This window comes from Cebidichthys violaceus, unplaced genomic scaffold, assembly GCF_023349555.1.
Source record: "Cebidichthys violaceus isolate CVI_PGR_0920_01 unplaced genomic scaffold, fCebVio1.0.p SCAF_19, whole genome shotgun sequence".
Lineage (NCBI taxonomy): Eukaryota > Metazoa > Chordata > Actinopteri > Perciformes > Stichaeidae > Cebidichthys > Cebidichthys violaceus.
In genome coordinates, this window is record NW_027176361.1 from 4,093,027 (window position 1) to 4,115,400 (window position 22,374).

General features: G+C 41.3%; 1 protein-coding gene across 1 annotated transcript; it reads right to left on the reverse strand.

Annotated features, from left to right (window-relative positions):
- Window positions 1–6,851: 6,851 nt before the first annotated feature.
- Window positions 6,852–21,444, reverse strand: hdlbpb (high density lipoprotein binding protein b). Its single transcript, XM_068713308.1, has 28 exons — window positions 21,358–21,444; window positions 20,013–20,092; window positions 19,000–19,101; window positions 18,539–18,690; window positions 18,127–18,342; window positions 17,071–17,277; window positions 16,604–16,819; window positions 15,468–15,674; window positions 15,160–15,267; window positions 14,511–14,615; window positions 13,932–14,010; window positions 13,411–13,550; window positions 13,213–13,317; window positions 12,983–13,096; window positions 12,815–12,901; window positions 12,517–12,648; window positions 11,573–11,791; window positions 11,196–11,417; window positions 10,881–11,099; window positions 10,563–10,704; window positions 10,193–10,320; window positions 9,981–10,085; window positions 9,627–9,761; window positions 9,314–9,457; window positions 8,988–9,167; window positions 8,724–8,840; window positions 8,402–8,557; window positions 6,852–8,174 (listed from the first exon to the last, which is right to left on the reverse strand). Exons 3-28 carry the CDS (start codon window positions 19,073–19,075, stop codon window positions 8,082–8,084), a joined length of 3,804 nt encoding a protein of 1,267 aa, XP_068569409.1. The 5' UTR covers window positions 19,076–19,101; window positions 20,013–20,092; window positions 21,358–21,444; the 3' UTR covers window positions 6,852–8,081.
- Window positions 21,445–22,374: the final 930 nt, after the last annotated feature.

The window sequence follows — 22,374 nt, forward strand, 5'->3', positions numbered from 1 at the left end:
CAGGCTATACTATGACTTTTTTCAACATAATGTACTTTGACTGTTTTTTGACTTTTTTTGACATGCTATACTATGACCGTTTTTCTATTTTTTCGACATGCTATAATTTGACCGTTTTTCACTTTTTTTGACAGTCATAGTATAGCCTGTCGAAAAAAGTGAAAAACGGTAATAGTATAGCCTGTCAAAAACAGTCATAGTATAGCCTGTCGAAAAAAGTGAAAAACGGTAATAGTATAGCCTGTTTTCGACAGGCTACACTATAACTGTTTTTTGACTTTTTTCGACATGCTTTACTATGACCGTTTTTCACTTTTTTCGACAGGCTTTACTATGACTGTTTTCGACAGGCTATACTATGACTGTTTTCGAAATAATATACTATGACTTTTTTTGACATACTTTACTATGATTGTTTTCGACAGGCTATACTATGACCGTTTTTCAATTTTTTCGACATACTATACTATGACTGTTTTTCAATATTTTCGACAGGCTATACTACGACTGTTTTCAAAAGGCTATACTATGACTGTTTTCGACATAATATACTATGACTGTTTTTTTACTTTTTTCGACATGCTATACTATGACCGTTTTTCAATTTTTTCGACAGACTATACTATGAACGTTTTTCGCTTTTTTCGACAGGCTATAATATGACTGTTTTCGACATAATATACTATGAATTTTTTCGACATATTATACTATGACTGTTTTTCAATTTTTTCGACAGGCTATACTACGACTGTTTTCGAAAGGCTATACTATGACTGTTTTCGACATAATATACTATGACTGTTTTTTTGACTTTTTTCGACAGGCTATACTATGACCGTTTTTCATTTTTTTCGACATCTTATACTATGACTGTTTTTCACTTTTTTTTACATACTTTACTATGACTGTTTTCGACAGGCTATACTGTGACTGTTTTCAACATAATGTACTATGACTGTTTTTTGACTTTTTTCGACATGCTTTACTATGACCGTTTTTCACTTTTTTTGACAGGCCGTACTATGACTGTTTTCGACATAATATACTATGACTGTTTTTTGACTTTTTTCGACATGCTATACTATGACCGTTTTTCAATTTTTCGACAGGCTATACTATGACCGTTTTTCACTTTTTTCGACAGGCTATACTCTGACTGTTTTCGACAGGCTATACTATGACTGTTTTTTTACTTTTTTCGACATGCTTTACTACGACCGTTTTTCACTTTTTTCGACAGGCTATACTATGACTGTTTTCGACAGGCTATACTATGACCTTTTTTCGACATGCTTTACTATGACCGTTTTTCACTTTTTTTGACAGGCCGTACTATGACTGTTTTCGACAGGCTATACTATGACTGTTTTCGACATAATATACTATGACTGTTTTTTGACTTTTTTCGACATGCTATACTATGACCTTTTTTCATTTTTTTCAACATGCTATACTATGACTCTTTGTCACCTTTTTGACATACTTCACTATGACTGTTTTCTACATGCTATACTATGACTTTTTATAGACATAATATGCCAGTGATTCTCTGCTGGTGTCCGTGGATAAGTGGAGAGCAGGGCTGCCTTTCAATCAGAGGGTCGTGGGTTCAATCCCCGGCTCCTGCTCTGCTACTCTAATGTCAATGTGTCCTTCAGCAAGACAATTAACCCCAAGATACTATTACTATGACATTTTTTAGACAAACTATACTATGAATGTTTTCGACATGCTATATATACTATGACCGTTTTTCACTTTTTTCGACGGGCTATACTATGACTGTTTTCGACATAATATACTATGACTGTTTTTTGACTTTATTTGACAGGTTATACTATGACTGTTTTTCACCTTTTTTGACATACTTCACTATGACTGTTTTCTACATGCTATACTATGACTTTTTATAGACATACTATGCCATTGGTTCTCAACTGGTCTCCGTGGCTAAGTGGAGAGCAGGGCTACCTTTCAGTCAGAGGGTCGTCGGTTCAATCCCCTGCTCCTACTCTGCTAGTCTAATGTCAATGTGTCCTTCAGCAAGACAATTGACCACAAGATATTATTACTAGGACTTTTTTTTAGACAAACTATACTATGACTGTTTTCGACAGGCTATACTATGACTGTTTTCGACATAATATACTATGACCGTTTTTCACTTTTTTCGACAGTCTATACTATGACTGTTTTTGACATAATATACTATGACTTTTCGACTTATTATACTATGACTGTTTTTCACTTTTTTTGACATACTTTACTATGATTGTTTTCGACAGGCTATACTATGACCGTTTTCAACATAATGTACTAGACTGTTTTTTGACTTTTTTTTCGAAATGCTTTACTATGACCGTTTTTTCACTTTTTTCGACAGGCTATACTGTGACTGTTTTTGACAGGCTATACTATGACCATTTTCGACATATTATACTCTTACTGTCTTTTGGCTTTTTTCAACATGCTATACTCTGACTGTTTTTTGACTTTTTTCGACAGGCTATATTATGATCGTTTTTCACTTTTTTTGACAGGCTATACTATGACTGTTTTCGACAGGCTAAACTATGACTGTTTTCGACATAATATACTATGACCGTTTTTCATTTTTTTCGACATGCTATACTATGACTGTTTTTCACTTTTTTTGACATACTTTACTATGACTGTTTTCGACAGGCTATACTATGACTGTTTTCAACATAATGTACTATGACTGTTTTTTGACTTTTTTCGACATGGTTTACTATGACCGTTTTTCACTTTTTTTGACAGGCTGTACTATAACTGTTTTTGACAGGCTATACTATGACTGTTTTCGACAGGCATGTCTGTTTTTGACATAATATACTATGACTGTTTTTGACATAATATACTATGACTGTTTGACTTTTTTCGACAGGCTATACTATGACCGTTTTTCACTTTTTTCGACAGGCTATACTATGACTGTTTTCGACATGCTATACTATGACCATTTTTTTAATTTTTTCGACATGCCATACTGTGAACGTTTTTCACTTCTTTCGACAGGCTATACTATGACTTTTTTCTACAGGTTATACTATGACTGTTTTCGACATAATATACTGGGACTGTTTTTTTACTTTTTTCGACATGCTATACTATGACCGTTTTTCATTTTTTTCGACATGCTATACGATGACCGTTTTTCAATTTTTTCGACAGGCTATACTATGATTGTTTTCGACAGGCTATACTATGACTGTTTTTTGACTTTTTTCGACAGGCTATACTATGACCGTTTTTCACTTTTTTTGACAGGCTATACTATGACTGTTTTCGACAGGCTATACTATGATTGTTTTTGACAAAATATACTCTGACTGTTTTTTGACTTTTTTTGACATGCTATTCTATGACCGTTTTTCACTTTTTTCGACTTGCTATACTGTGACCGTTTTTCACTTCTTTCGAGAGGCTATACTATGACTGTTTTCGACATAATATACTATGACTGTTTTTTGAATTTTTTTCGACATGCTGTACTATGACTGTTTTTCAATTTTTTTGACAGGCTATACTATGACCGTTTTTCACTTTTTTCGACAGGCTATACTATGACTGTTTTCGACAGGCTATACTATGACTGTTTTCAACATAATATACTATGACTGTTTTTTGACTTTTTTCGACATGCTATACTATGACCGTTTTTCAAATTTTTTGACATGCTATACTATGATTGTTTTTCACTTTTTTTGACAGGATATACTATGACTGTTTTTGAACATAATATACTATGACTGTTTTCGACAGGCTATACTATGACTGTTTTCGACATAATATACTATGACTGTTTTTCACTTTTTTCGACAAGCTATACTATGACCGTTTTTCACTTTTTTCGACAAGCTATACTATGACTGTTTTCGACAGGCTATACTATGATTGTTTTTGACAAAATATACTCTGACTGTTTTTTGACTTTTTTCGACATGCTATTCTATGACCGTTTTTCACTTTTTTCGACAGGCTATACTATGACTGTTTTCGACATACTACATTATGACTTTATTGACTTTTTTTGACATGCTAAATTGTGACATTTTTCGACATGCTATACTTTGACTTTTTTTTCATGCTATACTATGACTTTAATGACTTTTTTCGACATTACTTTTTTATGACTGTTTTCGACATACTATACTGACTTTTTTTTTACATGCTAAATTATGACTTTTTTCAACATGCTATACTATGACTTTTTTATGACTTTTCGACATGCAATACTATGACTTTTTTTGACATTCTAAATAATGACTTTTTTCGACATGCTATACTATGACTTTTTTATGACTTTTTTTGACATGCTATACTATGACTTTTTTATGACTTTTTTTGACATGCTATAGGCTACGATGACTTTTTTTACATGCTAAATTATGACTTTTTTTGACATACTATAATATGACTTTTTATGACTGTTTTCGACATGCTAATTTATGACTTTTTTCGACATACTCTACTATGACTTTTTTCACATGCTATGCTATGACTGTTTTCGACATGCTAAATTATGACTTTTTTCGACATGCTAGAATATGACTTTTTATGACTTTTTCGACATGCTATAATATCATTTTTTTCGACATACTATAATATGACTTTTTCGACATGTTATATTATTATAGTAGTCGTCCATCTTCTCAGTGTGTCCAGTGACGACGGCGGGGCCTAATGGATACAGCGAGCCAGTGAACAGCGCTCCTGGCAGGGAGGTTCCAGGAGTGTGTCACATCTGACTCATCTTGTCAAATGTAAAACATTCACAAAGTGTGGAAAAAACGTTTGACAGAACAATTCACTTTTTGGAAGTTAAAACTTGTTCATCGAGATCATGAATGGTAAATGATGTTTCAGCATTACCGTTTGTCTTACAACCGAGCAAATCCATATTAATATTAAAAAAAGTAAGAAAAAAAAGAATATATCAATATGTTTACTTCTAGATTTTTTAGGTTTTGAACATTGACAAAAATGTGTTTTGTGAGGTCACAGTGTCTTTGACCTTTGACCACTAGATTTTAATCAGTCATCCATAAGTTTAAGTGAATGTTATTCATGAGGGATCTGCAGTTCTTTAATGTAAACTAATCATTGATTTACACCTGCTATATACCATGAAACTTTTTTTGAGTCAAACTCAAAAACTATATTTGAAGAAGCTCAGCTATCTTCTACGAGCAGCTGTGATCTGACTGACGGACGATCTACAGGGTTAGGCAGAAGGGAAAGAACAAAATGTGAAAAATATGATTATATTGGATATTTATGGCCCAGTTCTGCTTTGTACAATTTTATTTGTATTGTGTTCTTAATTTGTTTTACGTACGTTGCGCTGTACAGACGGTTAGATAACAAATCATATCTCCCTGATTTATAACAAACAAACAAATAACTGACAGACAGTATAAACAGAATGATGGTTAAAGTTGATTTTTGAACAGATGCCATGAAGAAAACACAACCTACTGGTGGTTTTGGTGCGTTTTTTTTCATTGAATTTTATTTAGAGTAGGAAAAAAGTCCGGTCACTGACATGTTATTGCAGTGTTGCATACTTACTCAATCACACCTTTTTCAAAATGCTGTAGACTAATTACTCATTAAGGCCAATGTTGGGTTTTTTCATAGTTTTTTACAGAAATAGTGGCTGCTTTGGGGGCAGCGCTGTCCTGCCATTTTAAGAAAACACACACACACACACACACACACACACACACACACACACACACACACACAAAGTAATTTAAAAATGTAGCGATTCAGCCAAGAGTTCAACCAATAAAAACAAATAGATTTCCAGTTTGCCGTCACACAATAATATAACTACAATGATACCATAATTGTGGTGGAGTAGAGTATCGTACCACTGATGGACGGTGATCTGCTGTATGATCCTGTTGAGTTGCATAGTCGGTTTTGTTTACTAATCTGTCGCCGGCTTTGAAGAGTCACTTCTGCACCAGCTTTGACTTTCTAATTGGACCCTGAGTTCTCTTTGTATGCTCAAAGGTCTAACTTAGAGCTGCCAATCTGGTCCCGAGCTTTTCCTGGCCCTCTCAAATAGTTTGACATTTTGAGAAATAAGCTTTCTTTCCGAGAGGTAGATTATCAGATCTCGATCAAACGTGGTGCATCTTGTTCGTTTGAAATGTACACAAACAGAAATGTAAAAATGTGGTGTTAACTATTGCTGGAACTACTTCTTGACAAACAACATTTCATCAAACTGCCCTGTATTTCTGCTGAAAACAAACGCACTTTTTTTTGCATTTCTGCTTGTATTCATATTTAATGAATAAGATTTAAGTTGTTCATTGGTAAGTTTTAGAGACATTATGCATATTTCCTTCACTTTTCCCCCAGCTTCCAGTTTTTATGCTACACTATCGTACAGACTTGAGAGTGACAACAATCTTCTCCTAATCTTCGGAAAGAAAGCATGTAAGTGTATTTCTGAACTATTAAACTATTCCTTAAAGACTGCAGGCACAAGAAAGCTTTGATTTAACGGATTGAAATCTGGGCCAATTGTATGATTTAGCAACAGGACACAACGCATTAAGTCTCAGAACTGGAAAAAAAGAGGGCCAACAAAGGGTTTTGCTACGAAATCTCAATAAATGCACTTAACGCACTTGTATGAGAAAACCAAAGTGCAGCTACTGATTCTGAGTTTGTTTTGTGGGAAGACAGGACAGATTCTAAGCAGCATTGTGCGGATGTTGACAAAAGAAATCAAGTGTTAATGACGAGCTCAGAGGGTAAAAACCTCAAAATGAGTTCTGAGAAGAGAGACAAAACGGACAAAGACTATGTAAAAGTTTGGTTCAGCTTCATTCAAATATACATCTTAACTCCCATGCACACACGCACACACACACACACACACACACACACACACACACACACACACACATACAGTCTTCCAAATATGCCAGAAACCAACAACAACAAAATCTCACACAGTTTAAAAAAATAGCGAAAAGTTCTTTGTACACTTACACATCACAACTGGTAACATGTTCCCAAACCCTGACGTACAACATTCAGTCCCAAACATAATATTGTAAGCATCAAGCTACAGAGTGCTTTTATAAAAACGCATGATCACAGTAGATTAAATAAAATGGCTCCTTCTTTCAAATAAATAAACAGTAACAAAAGGACCTTCAGCACAAACAATCGGTGCAGGACTTCAACACCTTTTGCTTCATCATTTAAAAAGAAAAGCTCCAGAGTGTTGACTACAGCAGCTGTTCTCTGACATAAATAAAAAGGGGATCTACAAACACTTGTGGGTGAAAACCTCTCCTGAACCCACCAACACACACACACACACACACACACACACACACACACACACACACACACACACACCTCATTGCCTCACCTGCTGCACCACATAAGTGACTGGAAAGATGAGCCAACAAGTGACTTCCTTGTAAAAACCACAGGAAAAGAACCTTAAAAGATGTCATTGTTTACGAACTCTTCTTGCACAGTAAACCACAGACTCCCCTTTACTTTAGCTTAAAAATCCAAGCTTTAGCTATCGTTACTTGGAATGCGCGACCGCCACCTCCCTGAAAGCTTCAGGATATTTCCCCAGTGCTCTCTGACGCCTCTTCGCTGATTCAGCGGAATCTGAAGAGTTTAAACTTTTCTAGTGTACTGCAGTGAGGTGATTTTGAGGTCTGACTTTGAGGACTACAGCAGGGTGAAAAAAGGGTCTTTGAAATATTTCAGCGAGACCGGCCGAGACGCAGAGAAGAACAGCAAAAACTATGACGAGAGCACTCAATGTTCTTTTTTTTCTTCTCTCAGGGGTACCATGAGGAGAAGACAGTTCAGGAAAAAAAGAAGGGATTGTTCTCCCAGGATTCATTGTGGCTGGTTGTGGGAGGATGGTACAAGGGGTTTTACAGAGAAAGAGAGACAAAGGGAGGCTGAAGAGAAGGCGAGCAGCAATTTGATAAGAGATTTGTTTTGTCTCTTGTCGTCTACTTTACAGAAGTTTTTTTTAGTTTTCCTCCAGATGAGCGGCTTCAGAACTTCTTGGGACCCCAGGCGGACGCTTGCTTCGGGGCCACACTGGTCCCAAATGTGGGGAAATCCTCTGCGCTGCTCATGTCAGGAGCCTGGAACAAACAGATGACTGCACTGATTACCTGGACGCAATGACACTAAATTAAATATAAAGCGCATCTCTTTTAAAGTTGCAGCCCCTTTTTCCACAATATACATGTCTTATTCTCTAATGCATCTGCATCTCCACTTTAGATTCAGTAAGAGATAAATACAGTAAAGGATAACATTATTTCCTTTGGACCACTATCCCTAAAAGAAAAAACCCAGCATGTCCAACCTTGTTCCCTGCAGCGTTCCAGGGGGCGTCCCGCACAACAAAGCCCTTAGCCGGACCCCCGCTGCTGTCATCAGCTCCTGCTCCTCCTCCCCCTCCATAGCGAGATGGAGGCTTCATGTAAGCTGCCAATGTCTCCGTCTCTGTCACGCTGAGCATCTGAGAGAGGTGGAGAAAGGATGGAGAAGAGAGGAGAAGACAATTGCTCTTCAAACTGCCTTGGCACCCAATGAACTTCTTTTACACTTTCTAGCTGTAGCGCCAGGAGAGGAAAAACACAGAATTTATACATTTTGTGTGATTACTGCAGTTTTCGGGAACTCACATATTCCTCCTCCAAGTTGAGCAGGTGGTCGATGGCGTTGTCGACGGTCTCAGGAAGGCCCGTCACCGTCACTTTGTCGGGCTCGTCGGAGCCGGGCTGAGGGAACCGGATATCCACCTGAACACAAGAACAAGAGGAGAACTGGTTAAAATAGAGAGCAAAACAACAACATATAATAATACCAATCAGAACGTTTCTCATCTGTATTCAGAGTAAAAATGTAACCGTGAACCGGTGGGCAAAATTCCCAAACCAACATCTAACCTTGAACTCCTCCATCAGCTTGCGGATGGCTTTGCCGCGGGCTCCGATGATGCGGGCGTGGGTCCTCGGGTCCAGGCGAACATCTTGGCTCACCATCTCCTGCCATTCGGCCACCAGCTGCCGGATGGCTTGACTCGCCTCCTCCACGTTACGCTCGTACCCCAAGATCACGATCAGATCCTGGAGGAACGAGAAGTGTCAATCAACTGCTCAAGATAAAGACTTGAAGAACACCGTAGTTCGGGGTGAGAAGAGGGATGTTCAGTTGGCTTCAATTAAGTGAAAAAGAACGATATGAAATGTTTTTTTTATCATCACACACACACCTGCTGCTCGTCTCCTTTGTCGGGGAACTGGATGCTGACGTCGTGGTCTTTCCTGATCTGAGAGATGACCGCCCCTTTGCGGCCGATGATCTTGGGATGAAACTTTGGATCTACAGACATCGTCACTTTGAAGCTGCGCAGGGCCTGAAAGCAGACGGGGCAGCAAAGACCTCAAACATTTTCATGATGATAAGATAAATTATATTGGAGACAGGAAATGCTGTTTAGTTTGTGTCTGTGTGTGTGTGTGTGTGTGTGTGTGTGTGTATGTGTGTGTGTGTGTGTGTGTGTGTGTGTGTGTGTGTGTGTGTACCCTGTCAGCCTGCTCAGCCTGCAGTTCTTTGACCCTGTCAAGCAGACCCTGTTTGGCTCGCTCCATGTTGGCTACCAGGCCCGTCACCTTGATCACATCCAGTTGCTTCTCTGGCTGGGGCACCCAGATGTTCACCTGGAGACGGAAAACCACACACACAAAATTCAGTAGAGATGACTTTTCTTTTTAAAGATATCCCCTTAATTACACTCCAACTTTTTCATCAATATAGCTAATTAAATGTCTCACAATATCTAAGCGTGTTTACCAGCCAACAGCTTTAAAACACAGATTTTGTTTTGATCTGCAGTATGACACATGGCCAGAAGGTGGCACCATTGAGTATAAGCTAACCTCGTATTCCTCCATCATCTTCCTGATTCCGCTGCCCTTCTGGCCGATGATGTAGCGATGCAGCTCGTAAGACACTTCCACGTCCTCCGTTATGGGCACCAGCGCCTGACGGAGAAAGCAGTGACAGAATTATTATTGAGGAAATGGATGATAGAGACCATAAAAAGGACAGACAGTATAATGTCTGTAATTAAAGTACCAGTACTGCCTACCAGCAGGGCGGCTTTCGCCAGTTCACATTTCTCCGCACGCCCAGCAATGGTGATGATGTCACACTTGCGGGCAACAAACTCCGCCTCCGGACTGACCTCACCGTTTTCCTGTGGTGGCGCCTCCTGACCTGTAGTTTCACATCAGATATAATGCATTAAAAGACTTTTTTTTGCCTTTTTCCTGTGTAAACATAACTTTGGATTCAGTAACCCTATCCACATTATGGATTCAAATATATAAACCAGGTGTCATAATCGCTGTACTCAGAGAGCAGTATGTTCTTATTGTTCTGCTTTCTTTGTGGTGGCAACGTATTAACAACACTGTTAGTATCGTAGCTGCTCTTCTCTTGTGTGTTACGTTTCTGACCTGCAGTGCTGTCTTCTCTCTCTGGGAACTTTATTTGGACCTCATGCTCCCTGGTGATGAGCTGGATACGGCAACCTTTCGGCCCCATGATAGCTCGGTGGTAGCGCTGAGGGATGGCCACCTCCACGCTCACCTGGGACTCCTGCTCGAGAGAGAGAGAGAGAGGGGGAGGAAGACGGGACACAGCTGGGTAACAACGGCACCGACGGCAAACAAAGACACATCACGAGCTCGGGAGGATTGCCTCCATAATATAATGAAAATATACAGGAGAAATGTTGGCCAAATGTTTTGTAATGACTTGAAATTAACTCTTACTAGGTCCTCAATGATCTCCTGGATGCGTTTCTTGGCGGCCTCCACACAGTCTTTGGCCCCCTTCAGAGTGACCCGCTGACTGTTTGCTCCCGTGCGGGGGAAGCTCACGGCTACGCCGCCGTACTCCTCCGCTAGCTCCCGCAGCACCTGGCCTCTCCGACACACGAAGTGGCGGTGGTGGCGAACGTCTACTACCATGCTGTCCTCCACCACGTCGTCCTGGAGAGGGAGACAACAGGAAGGTAGTGAGTGGAAGGCACTTCAGTACAGAAACGGGATGGTTAAGAATAGAACACGGCGCAGTGTAGTAATTACCAGGTTTTTGACGAGACATTCCAGCTCCTTCTGTGCCTGACGAACGGCTTCCTCCTTCCCTACAATGGTGATCAGTTCCTGCTCGGTGTCATCCGGCGACGGAAAGATGATGCGGGCCCCCGTTTTGTCCCGCACGCGCCGAATATTGGCCCCTCCACGGCCGATCAGGAATTTATGGTACTCTGGTTTCGCCTGGAGCTCAGCGGTGAAGTTGTTGACTTGCTGAGGAGGACAAAGAACAGGAAAGGGTTGTAAGTATTTCACCTATCTTCCCTTCCTCTCTATGGTTACTCACTTCTCTCTCATTTTGAGTCACCTCTTGTGTTCATTAACTCTTTTTTTGTATCCATTCTTCAAACTTTTCTTTCCACACCCACCTTCTCTTCAGCCAGCTGCAGCAGCTGTTTCTTGGCCTTCTCCACCTCACCGACAGGCCCTCTGATGGTGACCTTGTCCGAGCCGGAGCCCTCAGAGGGGAAATGGATGTGGACGCCGCCGCAGTCCTCCATGATGGAGCGTACGAGGCAGCCCTTGGAGCCGATCAGAGAGTTGTGCAGCCTGGCAGGGATGGCGACCTCTGTCTCCTTAATATTGGCCTGAAGAGATGAAGAGAGAAATGTGAGCCAGGGAGATATTGATGTACAGCTACAGTTGCAGCATTTTGACTTTCTTGTGTTTTTCTCTGGAGCATCCACTCAGGCTTCTTTGGATATTCCACCATGGTGTCTGCCATACTCTTTGCTGCTGCTCTGTCACTATGGTCTGTAACCTCTTCCTGCCCCTTTAGCTCTGGCTGGTAGACGTAAAACGCATCACCAGTGTGACAGCGTGGGAAAATCGCCACAGAAACCACAACTTCAGTAAACGGCGGATACAGAGAGTATCAGCGGTGTGTGAACTTGTTTGACAAGGGCTCAAATGTAACATACGCTCATCTATATGTAAAAGTACCGCACTCCAGCTTGAAATTTGGGTCCAAAAGTAAAAATTTAGGTTGTAATTTTTAAATCAATATGAAACTATTACTATTTACTAGAAAGCAAAAGTGGAAGAATGGCCGGAAATGAGGCAGACAGAGATGCAACATAGGTTAGATGCGGCTAACGGTTGGCATCAATTTCCGGAGCTTTAAACCACATCCTATGCTCATCATCTGATGAGGAAGAATGCAAGATACGACTGAAAGCGCAGGTAAATGCTGGGAAGTACACCTTGAAAAAGTATAGAAACAAAATGGATTTTAGGATTTTACTAAATTCTATTTCTGACCAAAAACCCTGGAAGCTGCAACAAGTGATAAAAACATTCCTGCATCTCTCACCAGTTCTCTCTGGATGGCGAGGATTCGATCTCTGGCTGCTTCACAGTAGCTCTTCTTTCCTGTGATGACGATCATCTCAGAGTTACTGTTCTCTGTCGGCAGGTCGATCTTGGTGTTGGTCTCTTCGCGGATCTGGTGGCGTCAACAACATCTGTTATTTTCTGCATTGAACATAATGAAACATTTATTCTGGCAACAGTTTAAATACAGATTTCAGCAATAATGTACAGGTTTCAATATAGGTCAATATTACAAATCTTGAATTGAAATGAATGCAGAGTCCACTTCAAAGTCTCACCTTTTTGATGTTGGCGCCGCCCTTACCAATTATGTTTTTGTGAAACTGCTTAAAGATGGGAACAGAGAGCGAGAAGCTATTCTCAATCTGGAAAAGAAGAAGAAAAAAAGCTGCTGTGAAGTCAAGTCGAGAGAGACAGAGACAAAGATGGAACAGACTGGGTCATACCAGGTCGGCAATGATTTTCTGGAGGAACTTTCCACATTTCTCCACCTCGTTCTTCGGCCCTCTCAGCTGGACAATGTCACTCTTCTGCGCCGGGTCGGGGAAATTGATAATGACCTAGAAGCAGATGAGATAATACTTGTCGAATTAAATTAGAACTGGGTTAAAAGCTAATTATTTCACAATGATGAAGGGTGAGATAAAGGGTAGGGAGGGTCAGAGGGAATGTTCACCTCAGGGAACTTGTCTCGAACTTCTTTAATCTTTTCTCCCTTCTGCCCGATGATTGTCCGATGGAACTTCTGCTCCACGATCAGGTCTTTGGTGCGCTCGTTTTCCTGGAAATTGGGGGGAAATAAAGTGTGAGCAGGTCACTTTGTAGTCTGTGTACAGAGCTTTTTTCTTTATCTAAACTTTGACCCCATTCTCACCATTCTCTGGACCATCTCAATGAGCTCTCTGCGTGCCAGCTGGACCCCTTTCGGGTCTCCTTCGATCCGGACCAGGCCACTTCGTTCAGAGTCTTGGGGGATTCGTACCGACACTTTGTACTGCTCCTTGATCCGATTGACTGCCGTAAGAGGATGGATGGTGTGACAGAGGGGTGAAAAAAATTGAGAGGGTTGTAATTTCAAAGATGTGTAAGAATTTTTTCACCCAAATCTGCATTAAAAAAACACAACTACGGGCATGAAAGGTGGCTGTAGAGAGGATGTAGGTTTGTCTGTCTGTTCACCGGCTGTCCTAATCTATCGTTGGACCATCAAACAAGTAATTTGCAGAAGATGTGACACTTCTGACTAAAAGAGTAAAACCCCAAAAAGTGGTTAAATGTACTGAGTCAGTGGCTTCAAAAAAACTGCAAATGAAAAGGCCGGCATTTGAACCCTAAACCCCAGAAGAGTTGATGTTTCTTTTTCTGCTGAGGTCAGCAGAACAGATGTGTACTCACTGTTGGCTCCGTTCTTTCCGATGAGGTGTCTGTGGAAACGCTGATCTATGATGACTTCAGTGTAGTCCATCCTCACCAGCTGGACACAGAGGGGCAGAGGGAGATTTGTCACTAAATGTGTTCCCTGAGCTGCAGTGCTGAACCCAAACAAATCTGTTTAGTCTCTGTCTCCGTTTGTCTTTCCAAGTGTCTTTAGTCTAAGAGTGAATATGAGGGAACTTTCAACAGCAATGCTTCATGTCATTTTGGGTAAGAATGTGAACCACCTCGAAATGAATTAAATAGGAAATAATATCGGGAGCATTTGACTGTGTTTTCAGCCTTTTTTACGAATAAAATGAGTGATTCTTGTATTACATATTCCATAAAAGGCTGCAACTAAAGATTTTTCTTTCTTTTTCTTTTCTTTTCTTAAAAAGGTGAAAAATGCACATCACAATTTCTTAAAGCCTAAGATGACGTTTTGTTCAAAACAATATTAAGTTCAAATATATTAAGTTCACAATGATATCAAATATAGAAAAGAAGTAAGTGTGTGTGTGTGTGTGTGTGTGTGTGTGTGTGTGTGTGAGTACTCACCAGGTCCTTGATGATCTCTTGTATCTGGGCCTGAGCCTGTTCCACCTCCTCTGTTGGCCCCTCCAGACTGATGCGCTCCTCGCCATCAGTAAACTCTATGTGAACCTACATAAACACACACACACACACACACACACACACACACACACACACACACACACACACACACACACACACACACACACACAAATAAATAAAGATGAAGTGTGACTTCTCCTGTGTTGATTCTCCCGAGTGTCACAGTAAATAAAACACATGTCAGTCTATGTTACCAGTGTCTTCTGCCATGCTGCTGTCTCTTCTACATGTTCCCTCCTTCTTCACCTCCTCTATAGTATGCACATGTGACAACCCTCCTCCTCCTCCTCCTCCCATATACTAGGTGTCCCTGTGGCTTGTGTTTGTCTGTTGCAGGTCCTGAATGGTCATCAGCTGCCTTTAAACACCTCCTTCATTCAGCAGCGTCGCTCGTTGCATTGTTTCATTTATGTTTGTGGCAAATACAAAGCTTTTATTAGCGGCCAGCTCGCTCGTCTTCCTGTTTTGTTGCAGTCTCTGGGCCGGGCTTTGACAACGATTCATCCGTCATTTCGTAGCAGCAGCAGACAGCGTGTTTTATCCCTGCTTTCTGACTCTCTCTCCTCCTTACCCGTGGGAGCTGCTGTGTGATCCGCCCGATGTTCTGTCCTTTCTTGCCGATGATGAAGCGATGCAGCCAGGCCGGAGCGGTCACCTCCACCACCATCACACTCTTCGCCTGCACAGGGACAAAAAGGTCCCCGAGTTAAAATACAACGTTTACAACCTCACTCAAAATAGCTGGCTGGAAATTAGAGCTGCGTCAGCACATTTGATATTGACACTGGATCAAATGACTACATGTAATGTGAAAGGGGTTGGCTAGTGTGACGGACCAACAGATAATTATCACGCACTCTCAATCTACCCTCTCCTCACCTTTGCGTACACCTGTGTGAGCGCCGGTCCCAGCTTGTCAGGCTCCCCTCTGAGGATGATGGTCTCTGAGCCAGAGTCCAGAGGAGGCATCTCCACAGACACCCCCGTGGTCTCCAGGATCTCCTGCAGGGTGTTGCCCTTTGGACCTATAATGTACTTATGCTGAGACTTCTTCACCTCCACGGAGATGGTGGTGGTCTTCCTCTTCTGCGGGGTGGAGGGGGGAGGAGATTAGAATTGGTGGGCGAGAAAAGAAGACGGCCGTGAGAGGAAGGACGGCGGGAGGAAGCGGGAAAATTGAGGAGCACAGCGAGAGATGGATGGGACCACAACAGGAGACGGAAAGAGGAAGGACGGGCAGAAAACAGGAAGGACAGAGCTGATGAAAGTTGTAAGAAAAAAGGAAATAAGCTGACAAGAAGTGAGCTGAGAGGAGAGTGATTGAAAGAAGGAGAATACATTTGTTTTTGCCTCTCATGCATATGCACTAAATGACATTAGCATTCTCATCCTGTTGTTCTCTGGTGAAATCCAATTTTCTCTCCACATTATCTCCGGCCTGCCTATCGCCAGCATTCATCTGGCAAACACACTTCCTCCCCACATTTCATCCATCCCATGTGGTAGAAAATAAGACAGCACTGTTGTAAACAACTTCAATAAACACTGTGGTGAAAACAGAAAACCACAAAATTTATATTTGCAATCCAGTGTCGTGCCAAAAAGCCTCATTCAGGTCAAGTCTAGCACAGACTAAAAGTTGGCATAAATTACTGAAGAATCCACAAAATGTTGGAATAATCCGAGAACAAGAGCCGGTATGAATGTAAACAAACAAGTGAGGTTTAGCTGTAATCTGATTACATCACATGTTTTGTTTGGCTTCAGTGCTTCTTGCAAGGTGTACATTGATATGTTTGTGGATTCTTAATTTAGAAAGCTTTAACATTAGGAAACCAAAAACTACTTCAACAGCCGTGATAAAATGAAAATCTCTGAAACAATTAAATAGATTTAAAAAAAACAGAATCAAATATCAGCAAAAGGGAATTTGCAAAACAAAGTATCAATGAAGCATCACAAATGAATCCTCGAGTCAGGTGAGTGAGTTGGAGCTCTTTTTTGATCAAACTCACCTTGTCATCGTAGATGGCTCGGATGCGGCTGAGCGCCAGGGCGACCGCCTCCTTCTCCCCGGTGATGACGATCTCGTCCTTGGGCAGGCTGGGCGGGGGGATGCTGATGCGGGCGCCCGTCTCCTGGCTCAGCTCCTGTACCAGCCGGTTGTGGGCGCCCGCGATGAAGGGGTGGAAGGCCTTCTCCAGGGACAGACGCTCCACTGCACGCTTGTCCTGTTGAGAGCAGGAGAGGGGAAGGGGAATACAAGATGTAAATAACGTCTGATATCATTAGAGAGGCAATAAAGTAAAATATCAAAAAGAAATTCAGCAGCACCAATGTCTTCAGCTCTTAACAGCTGCGTGTTCGCCAATCAAAATACCCGACGAACGTATCATGAGCATATATTTATACGTTAATCTTCAACATCTTCCGGTTCCAGGCCAACACATCTTCAGAGATCCCTTCAAACCCGTCAGCTCACCTGTTCAGCAGAGATCAGAAGTATTTCGTGGCGAGCCTTCTCGATGCCTTCCTTGGTGCCAGTGATGCGGATGTTGGCGCTGGGGTCGTCGGGACGCGGAATAGCAATCTTGGTGGCGGTCTTCAGCTCCAGCTCCTGCAGCTTTTCGCCGTTCTTACCGATGACAAAGCGATGGTGCTCCTTGGGGATGGCGACCGTAGCCGAGGCCTGGGAGGAGCGGGAGAAAAGTTTCACTCAGGCTTGCATTTAAAAAAGGCAAAAACGGAACTTCTTTCATTAGCATTATGTCGATCTTTCTTAAAAGTTAGGGGTCAGACATATCCGTAAAAATATAGAATTGTTGATGCAGCAGCTGCGGTTTCGACATTTCCATGATATTAGAATATTAATTCTCTAGTTTCTCACATTTCTAGTATACCACGGACCCTAATTATCAGTCACAATGGAATATTTTGAGTTTTCAGTGGGTAAACAAAAACAAAAGAATCCAACCTTGCGAAAAGGACGGATTGTTTTTCTGCACTATTGTATCAATAACTGCAGTTCAGCTATGCGGGTGGATCTCAGTGCACCAATTGAAGTGGAAATCAGCATATTTACTGCTGAAGCCCAGAAAGGCCACCGTCGGGAGCTGACGGTCATTTTTCAGCTCAACTTTTTTTCTCCTACACCGGCCTGCCTGCACAGATAGGATTCTTCAAGCTGCAGCTAAAACTAACCCTCCTATATCATTTTTTGTGAGGAAGTAAAAACAGCAAACACCGATAAAAGTAACAGATGTGACATTTTTTATGTCTCATCAAAACCTCTGGTCCCATTCATCAAGTTTAAGTGACGCGAGTCATTTTTCTTCCTCAAAGAAACATCTGTTACTCTGTGGCATTTCTCCAATAGTATTCACCATTAAGACAAAACCTCTTTTATATTTCACTCACTTGAAGATAGACTTGGTGAGGTTCCAAAACACAGGAATGCACAATCCCTAAAAACACCCCCACCATGCAACAAGTATCCCGCAACCCAACAGTTTAAACACATAACAAAAGGTGAATTTACCTGCGTCTGCAGGCGAGCTACGATTTCCTTGCGAGCCTTCATGACAGACTCCAGTTTGCCGGTGACCATGATGGACAGGCCCTGGTCTTTGGCCAGCGACAGCTCAATGTGAGCCCCCGTCCGCTGCATGATGTCCAAGCACACTTTGGCCTCCTCGCCCTCCCCGAACTGGCTGTTGTCCTTGTAGCGACGCTCCTCCAGGGGCACGTGGAACACCTGAGCACAGAGCAGGTGAGAGACGGGAGGAGGGTCAAATGTCAGGCAACGTGTCTCGTTTACCTATTTTCCCAAAACTGGTGCATCTTATCGCTCATGTCAAAACCGAGTGTTTATAATAACTCATAACATGTGTATGCGTATACTTGTGTGTATGATGTTGCCTGCTGGTGTATGTAGGCAGTGGCTGCCTGACCTGGGTGATGACAGAGGCTTTGATGGGCCTGATCTTGCCCCCCCACGCTGAAGCTGGCTCCCCAGTCTTTTCCCCTGGTGCCCCCTTCTCCGGCAGCGGAGGGAAGGCCTCCAGGTAGGTGGGGATGTAGGCCTCGTCCTCCGGGACGCAGCCTGGCCCAGAGAGACAAAGATAAATAAGGCAAAGATGAAGGTAAGGATGGAGAACGAAAACAGAATGCATGTATGGATGGAAAGAGGAGGATTATGAAAGATAAGGAGCTAGTAAGGGGGGGGGTAGTTAATCTGTGTATAGAGAGATGAAAACTCATGCATACATTATAAAGAATCATGTATAGAACAAGAACGGTGAGAATGCACAGCAAAGATAAGTAGGGGGAAAATCTAACTAGGCTAACTAGCTTGGGCTACTGAGGTGAAAGCCTTCTAACAAAAGTAAAAAGATGACAGGTTTGATGTTACCTGACATGTCCTGGTCCTTGAGGCCACTGCGATGCTCCGCAAAGCTTTCCGGGGTCAACACTGCCACTGAGCTCATAGTTCAAGACGTATTCCACTTTTCCACTAAAACAGAGAGGTGTGAAGGATGCAGTGAACAAAAAAAGAAGAAATCAAACCTTAGAATCTCTTAGGAGGAAATGTTCATGATGAAATTTCATTATAAAGTAATAACTGGACGATCCAACCGCAGAAAGCCATGAGATATACAGAAAGCAAACTGTTTATCTTGCATTGTTCTTCCTCCCTACTTTGATTGTATATTCTCTAGGATTGCTTTTCCCACAAGCCCCAGGAGATTTACTTCACCGCACCGATGCTGCACTTTACACCTGAGATGCTCCAATCAACACTTTGCATGCCTCAGACAAACACACCGTGCCACAAAGCCTCAGGGACAGGGTGATCACAAGCCAGACGCCAAGAGCCGTCTCAGTCTAAAAACAACTGCTGCTGACATCCAACTCACGACATCGACAGTGGGTGTTCACAGAACACAGAGACGGTGATTTAGGGTCAATATTACATTTCATGGCCGATGCAGCAATAAAATAAAAATCATTAAAATGCTAAAAACTACACATTTATGAGAAATTCATAAAAACTGCTCTTTAATTAAGATAAGAGGGGAAATCAGGTTCTGTCTCTTACATCTCTTGCTTGTATTTCTGGTTTGTAACTTTAAGATAAAGTCACGATCGAAGATTATGGGAATCACTCATTGTTACGTTATGTTTTCGCTTTAATATCTTCGACAACCGAGATGTTTTTCTCACACATGAACAGGCATGTGAATCCATCCCCTCGCTGTGTGATGTTACTGTGTGCTCCCAGCTAGTAACTTGATCATAACTGTCATGTGAAATCTAACCCCTGCTAAAATATAAAAGTAAACAGAGATGTGTAGGAACAGATCGAACAACAGCAGCAGCTTGTGTATTGTATAATAATATTGTACAAAGTGAGCCCAGGCTTACCTGCAAAAGGTCAATTGCCAGAGAGTCCGTCCAGTTAGCGGCTACCGTAGGCGCTTCAGTGTGAGTGTGTGTTTCAGCTCCTGGGTGCACAAAAGGAGGGAAGGGAAAAAAAAAAAGAGTGAAAGCGAACACTGTAAATCAAAAAAGGTATATACGCCACGGAGGCTGGGTTATTACTGTGAACACCCACACTGCACTGCACCTTACACTGGGTCTGATTCACTCTCCTACTCCCCCCCCATCTCCACATCTCTGTGCTCATCGCTTATAGTTTGACTAAATCAATGGCCCAGGAAATTCGAGAGTAAGAGAAAAACACAAACTGGGACTCTGTACTGTACTTGGGTAAACAAGAAATAAACATGACGCCCCTCCTTTACTTCATACATTGCCTTTACAGTTTAAAGTTTTGGAAAATGTGTATAAAATGTGGAATATTTCCATTAGATGGAAATGTGCAGCCAATAAACAGATGGTGAATTAACCAAATACTACAGTAAAACGTATAGTAAAGTATAGTAAGTAGTAACAAGATACTTACACATTCATGCAACAATATTAATTAATGCAATTATAACATTAAGTAACTGCTTGAGATCATTGTTTCACATAATGAATAATTGTACTTCCTAATCTTAATGTATATTTTGCTACTAATTCTAAGGTATATTTTCAAAAATCATAATACAATTTTGAACGCAGCACTTTAAACTATTATTTTACATTAAAGGCATCGCTACTATTACTTAAGTAACACTATTTGTTAATGGGTTAAATCATAATTAAACTGCCAGAAAGCGAGACATTTTAACGTAAAGGAACAAAGAGCACTTGATGCAACACAGTTTAACCCGAATTTAGCAGCGGCTGTCACTAAAATAAGAAATACCACTTTGAGATAAATCAGAAATATAACATTAGACGGTGAGATTAATCCCAACCGTGCACCGTGCACAAACGCATCTCTCCGTAGCCGACTATCGGGTGTATTTCTAGCCTGAAGATGCGCTGCATGGCTGGTCCCGTTAGCTTTGCAGGCTACGTTAACCTCTGCAAAACGTAAGGGGAACAAATGCAAAAGGCTTGCAAACGTTAAGCTAAGCTAGCACGGTGCTCCGACCTCAGCCGGGGATGATTAAGCGCAAGGACTTTCTGATAATCGGCTAAAAAAACAAGCCAGGCGGACAGAGAACCAGCTCCAGCTCTGCAGCTCCGGAGGCGCTAACCTTGCAAAATAGCGTCTCGTTATGGTCGGACCGGCTTCATGCACAGACTCCGAGTCCACCCACATGTGTTCACATGTTAGATAAACAACGAGACATTAAAATAAATACAGAATTCCTACCTTTCAGAGAGAAAAATATAGCAGAGGATGTGTGTCTGACAGGTGATGGTGTAAACACAGATGTGATTGGTCTAGGAGCATTTCCTCTGCCGGCGGAGGGATACCTGCATGCACTGCGACTCACCGAGTATAAAGGAAATGCCGCAGTATCTTTGCGCAACAGGAGCATCCAACTTAAGTAGACCCGCTTGATTTTATATTTCACTCTACCCACTGTGCTGTTGTTTTCAGATGCAAAAGAGACGAATGTGGTGAATTGATGAGTGAAAGAATGTTTTAAGTTATCAGCCCTCGCAGCGTGTAAAGTTCATCAAACTGACCGGGTCTACTTATCATTCATAGTGGGCTGTGTGCTCCACACATGACTCCACAGGAGTCTGAGAATCATAGTCTCAATAAGATAGATATTTCACCAGGAAATGAAAACAGTTATAATGATAGGTATTAATGATAGAAATAAAAAAACACTCATGGTAAAAAAACTAAAAAGAGATTAAGTGAAAATGATGAGATAGAAAGTACACCTTTGGATTAATATGTTGAAATGATGATATTGTAATTCAAAAGTTTTACGTTCTAAGTTAAATTTTTGATATTCTAGATAATGAGTCAAAGGTTTGAGTTACTAAGTAAAAGTTATGAGATACTAAGTCAAGAGTTTGTCTTATGAAGTCAAAATGACAAGAGAGTAAGTCAGACATATGATGGCAAGTCAACACTAATGACAAAGTTGGTTCAAAGTGTGGATTACTAAATTAGAAATGTTATATAGTAAATAAATATAATATAACATTAATTCAAATTAAATGCTAAGCCGATTTTTGAAATAGTGAATCTGAATTATAAGATACTACATTTTGAGTGGCATGTGTTACTTTTTGGGTTTCTCATGTCTTACTTTTCATTTATTTATCTTTTTTTCTCCTGGCAGAAATGGGCTTCAATAATATATTGATTTTGCAGAACCATTAAAACATTATGAACATCTACAACCCAACATATTTTTGGACTCCTCGA

What these genes read in the sequence shown, in the direction of transcription:
- hdlbpb (XM_068713308.1), bottom strand. Translation starts at nt 19,075, where the DNA reads ATGAGCTCAGTGGCAGTGTTGACCCCGGAAAGCTTTGCGGAGCATCGC. An exon ending in CGGAAAGAACGGAGCCAACA is followed by an intron (nt 13,551 to 13,931) that starts GTGAGTACACAT and finishes CTCTTACGGCAG; the next exon opens with TCAATCGGATCAAGGAGCAG. An exon ending in GCGGCGCCAACATCAAAAAG is followed by an intron (nt 12,649 to 12,814) that starts GTGAGACTTTGA and finishes TGACGCCACCAG; the next exon opens with ATCCGCGAAGAGACCAACAC.